General features: G+C 37.5%; 1 protein-coding gene across 1 annotated transcript in view; it reads right to left on the bottom strand.

Moving 5' to 3' along the window:
* Lancl3 (LanC like 3) overlaps positions 1–5636 on the bottom strand; it is a 166310-nt gene that overhangs the window by 34920 nt on the left and 125754 nt on the right. The window contains exon 2 of the mRNA XM_004645896.2: positions 890–1013. Coding sequence (XP_004645953.1) covers positions 890–1013 — 124 coding nt within the window. The remainder of the gene's footprint in view (positions 1–889; positions 1014–5636) is intronic.

The following is a 5636-nucleotide window of genomic DNA, read 5'->3' as shown; positions in this document are numbered from 1 at the left end:
TTTATCTTGGTCTTAACCATCCAGCAGAAAAGTATAAAAACAAAGTATAAAAAGTAAAGCCATATTAATATGCTGAGCTGTAAAAGGCTCAAGTCAACAACTTCCGACACTGCCAGTCTTGAGGATAACCCAATACTACTATGGACTACTGGACTATATGAAAACAAGAGACAGGTAGTCTAAAGGGACTCACAAATATTGTTCAAGATTCAAGAGGGGAGTGTGTATTTTACTCCTTACATGGCTTACAAGTTCAAAGTTAGTATCCATGATTTAATAATATGTTATTAATTAACTACTCCTAAATACTTTAAAATGTTAGTGGCTGAATCCTATTTCTCTAAGCAAAGGATCTACTTTTAACCAGTGTAACATATTCACAGTCTTTCAGAAAAATAAAATCACATGTGATGGCTTATGTGTATAGTTCCAACTGCTGTGAAGGCTAAGGCAGGAAAGTCACTTGAGGCTAGGAGTCACAGTCAGCTTGGGCAACACAGACATACCTCATTTCAGAGAAGAAAGAAAAGATGAAAGGAAGGGACAGAATGAAGGAGGGAGAGAAGGAGGGAGGAAGGGAGGGAGGGGGGAGGGAGGAAGGAAAGAAAAAGAAATGAAATTTAGGCCAATAGGCTTCCTATCTAGAATGAAGATTTTAATCTTTAGTGGGAGTAATTCTTAATACAGCTACATCTCTGTTAGGCAATAAAAACAAATATTTAATTATAATTTGCCATAGCTATCAATATTTGCTTTTAAATGATATTTTAAGGTATTTCTTATTAAAGAATAGCAATCACCCATGTCAAAAACAAAAGTTTCTACTCTGTTGGTATTCATATAAGAGTCTCCTGCCATTCTTCAGGCCTGTGCCAACAACTCCACTCACCCAAATATTCAGTTCCATAGTAAGAGTACATCAGGGGAAATGGTTTCCTTTTCTTCATGGCATACTGCTTCCCAGAGTCCAAGATCGCTTGGCAAATTGACTTGATCTGTACTGGAGTCAGCACCTGATTGAGAAAACCAAGAAACACAAGTCAAAGCAAAATCCTTCTCCCTCTGCCACACATCAGATTTTTTAAATCAAAATGTCTATCAACATATCCCATTTTTATTCCTATATGTAAATAAGATCAACTACATTATAGTTTTATACTGATTTTCCCTTTGATATCACATTTATTGATCCTCAGAAAATTCATCATTTTGATGGAAAGCATGTGCCTTTACTATTGTGGTCTGTTGTAAAATGCTGTTATATCATTAATCCTCATCAAAGGAAAAAAAGGAATGTGTTCAGAAAAAAGCAAACTGTTACAAATAGAGCATGCTTAATTAAGCTGTTACTCGTGGTATGTGGCACTGTGTAGGTCTGGCCCAGACAGCAAATCTTCAATTTGTGCATTTTGAACTATATTTATAGCAGCCATGATTCTATGACAAGTTGCTGTATAACAGACTCACTGTAGCCGGTTGTATTCCCTACATAAAGCCAAAGTCAAATAGTAGCAAGAAAAACAACTTGTGACTTCAAAATAACTCTGAATAAAGGAAATGTAGGAACTTAGGAGCAATCTATCAACATTCAAGTTTAGCACCATAGAGATTAAAATGTTTTCAAGCCGTCAAAGCATTATAGAGGTCATTAAGATTCTTCTCAGGTTTGCACTGTGTTCTGTGTCCTGCCCTTCCTGGGGGCAGACTAGATGGTTCCTTTGGCCTGCTCCCCATATCACCATGCCTCTTGGAAGAATTTATTATCTGCTGTGGTAGGTCTCTCTTACTAGCTTATCAGTTCTTTGAGAGTAAAACTGTGCCATCTCATCACTTTTGCATCTCTGGTTCCTAACATAAGTTGATGAGGGGGTGCATTGGTAACTTATGAATAAATACAAATGTCAGGTTAACTGGCATAAAAGAGGAGCCTTTCATGCCTTCTTTCTTTCCTTGCTTCTCTCTCCCTCAGTCTTTGCCTTCCTCCTGTGATTATTTCTTAAGCCTCTATTCCAGCCAAGCCTTTTATAGATGCTGGCAATATGTCAGTGAATATAACAGATAAGACTTCTGCTCTCATGAACCCAACCTTCCAAAAAGTCAGGCTTGCACAGAAAAAAAAATGCTGGTCAGATTAAACAGAAAAATAGTTACTTAAAGTTCATCTTCCTTGATGCAATGAATCTGAGAAAAAGTATAAATCCATTAGATATTGACCTCTCTTCTAAGACTCACATATTTCATTTTCCTACCTGATATCTGGCATTAGACAACTTCTTTCTGAAATAAGATCCTAATGGTATATTAATTTGTTCTTCTGATTTACTCAGTATTAGAAGGGTAAAATATAATTCAGGTTTTGTTTTCCAAAAATCTAGCCCTTATTTTGGAAAAATAATTACTTCATGAAGAAACTTCGTGAATTAATTCTGACAATTAACATTTATTAAACAATTATTCCAGTGAGACCCCCCCCCCAGAGTAGATACTGGGGGAAAATTCTAGGAAGCCTGGGCCAGATTTTACCCTATAGGAAATCTACTGTTCAGTGATGGAGATGAGATACAGAAAAAAATCAACGACAGAAAAATTAAAGTTCATTAACCTAGCAATGGAAACAGGCAATAATGCAGCACATACAGTGAAGTACCACTGACTGGGCTTCACTAAAAGTTTACTTCCTCCTCAGGGTTCATGTGTTCTGAAACAAGCATGTCATCATGGCTTTCCTCTTAAATTTCCCTTTTATTATCTACTTATCTTTGTCTCTTGAGTTTAAGTGGCCTTTCTGCCTACAGCTACTAAAGACCTTGTCTTTCTATGCATCTTCACTATCAAGGCAAGTTAACTAAGGTCTTTCTTTAGCCTAATTACAAATTCACCCTACATTATTTTCTACCATGCACTCATTCAAATTTCTACCAAATTTTTTATTTGCTATGGAAAACATTTACTCTCTGAACCTTTATCGCAATCCTTATCTTATATGTGGTCTTACTCAAGCTCTTGCAACATTAATCTCAAATTAACCCCTCCATCCTGTCTCTCACTCAGAAAGTTGCTAAGAGCCTTAGAAGGCATTCACTTCATAGGATCCTATCCTGGTTCCTTCCATATTTTTCTGGAAGATTATCTTGCTGTTTGACTGCATGCAGGGCCTGTCATCTGTATAATGATTTTAATCTCTGTGGCAGAAGCAGTTTTTGAAGTAGGAAATGATCCCTGAATTTTCAGAGATGTACTAATTTGAATAACTGAATTTTTTCTAGTTAATTTTCATTGCCATAACTGAAAATTGATTTATTCTTTTCTTAGATGAACATCTACTTGTATTTTTTGTGGGTGTTTTTATGTATTTGCCTGCTTGTTTTGAATGCAGAAAAAAAACATACTATATATGGTGCTCTCCCCCATTTTTTTCCTTCCCTAATCCACAGCTCAGAACAAGGAATGAGTTCATAAAATATAATTTCAAAACCTCCTCTGGTCATACATCATATCTGGGTGGTTTCCTCTTATCTCTCAGAAACACTGTGAAAAACAAAGAGAAACCGGAGCTTGTTCAGCTGGATAGAGACCAGTTATGCGTGCAAATTTTTTTATCTCTGAGAACAGACAAGACCTACCCATGACTTTATTGATCAGCAAATAAGAACAGAAAATATTGCTCATTAAACCTGTGTGGGGGGGAACATTGAGAAATAATGTGTCCCACCATTCTCTTTCCCCAGTGACAAACAGTACAGAAAGAAAAAGGGGATAAGACTCGGGTTAGCAGTTGGATCTTATTCTTGTTTGTCTGGTTTCTCAAATGTCCCTCCATTTCCTGTTCTGAGAACACAGAAACTTGAGAATGAGGCACCTGCTCTCTTCAAGAATATGGCCTCTGTGCTTTCAAAACACTCTGAGATCCTGGGAATGACAGAGCAGCATTTCAAGTAGAAGCCAAAGGTGACTGCAGATGGCAGACAGAGGCTCCCTGCCCATAAAGTTTTTGCCAAAACAAGCCTAAATTCCATTTTCTGTATTTGTAGTACTTAAGTCCTATACATGTGTTGATATTTTGAGTAAATTAGGTATTTTAAAATTTTTCCCCCTATGATGAATTAAAACTCAAAAGAAAGACAAGGATGAGGCGATTTGTTTAAACAGTTTCACTAATTTAATGGATTCCCATCACTGATCTTGTGAAATATTTCTCTTGGGCTGGCATTTGAGTATGAAGAGATAAGACATCAATAATGCACACGCTATGATTCTTGGTTGTGCCTGGAAGTCATAGTATGATTGAACCCTATCCATGCAGTAGAGAGGTAACCTTCACTAAAGAGACAAGTAAAATGGACCAAGCCCCAAATATATTCACCTTACTATAGATCTTTTCCAGGGCCAAGTGTCCTGCCAGTAGCCTCTCTGAAGTGGTGGTCTTTGCTACCCTTCCCCTCAGCACTGATTGAATTCATGGATAATGGCAGTGAAGTCTTAAGTATGCCACTGTTCCAAAGCCTACTATACACATCAAATTCCTTTTCTCAACAGTTTCAAATGCATATTTTTAAAAAAAGACCAAACAATTAAGCTGTCAATAATCACAGTGGATGCTGAAAGCATGTTAGGGGTAAAGCTAGGCCCATGTGCAAAACGAAATTTGGTGGGAGTAAGCAGATGTTTTGAGGAGAATGATAGAATAAACTACCCAACAGCACTCATGAAAAAGACTAGGGTGCAAGCACTAGGAGAAACTGGACCTGAAAGAAATTGACAGAAAGGTAGCTTGGTGTTTTTACCTCCCTGAGTTCCCAAGCATTTATGACTACCTACTTTAGTACTTTGGGCTAAGTTTCCATGCAATGCACAGACCCATCCTTCTACCTCTTGACCCTTTATTTGAGCTATTTGAGAAAGTATTGTGTTTTATTTTTGTTGTCTGCCAATCCTTTTATTTTTCGCTCTTCCACTCTTCACATAAACACATTTATTTATCATGCTAGATCCTTTTAGCCAAAATAAAAAAGACGTCTGCACTTAAGGTACATGATAGTGACCCATCCCTATCTGGAATTGCATGTCCTTATACTTCTGTCCAGAGTCCATTTGACACATGTGTGATCTGAGAATCGTCTGCTCCTAAAAGTGGTATCTCTTGCCTAGCAGCCTTAGTATTACCTAGAAGCCTGGTTGAGATGCACATCCCCAAGGCCTAGCCTTGACCCTCTGAATTAGAAACCAGGCTTAAGATCACTAGGTAGGGTCCATATATGCTAAAGTTTGAGAAGCACTGGCTTAAAAATATTAATTATCCATTAATTCTTCAAATTCCCCAATATTTGGTTAGGCCCCAATCATGTTGCCTATCTGGATTACATAAATCCACCTTTCCACTTTTTTACACTCTGACTTTGTTTTGTTTTTAGTATGAGGAATAAAACAGAGGACCTTCAGCGTGCCAGGCAGGGGATGACATGCTGAGATATCACCTTAACTCGATGACTGCTTTCTTTTGGTTTCTTCTTTAAAAAAAATTTGTTAGACAAAGTCTCTAAATTGTCCAGGCTTTCCTTCAACTTGAGATCATCATACTTCAGCCTCTCCAGTAACTAGGATTACAGACATGCATTAGCACACTAGGCTCACAGGCC

Source organism: Octodon degus, unplaced genomic scaffold (genome assembly GCF_000260255.1).
Source record: "Octodon degus isolate 3935 unplaced genomic scaffold, OctDeg1.0 scaffold00243, whole genome shotgun sequence".
Classification (NCBI taxonomy): Eukaryota; Metazoa; Chordata; class Mammalia; order Rodentia; family Octodontidae; genus Octodon; species Octodon degus.
Note: the sequence above shows the minus strand (reverse complement) of the source record. Positions and strands in the feature narration are given on the sequence as shown.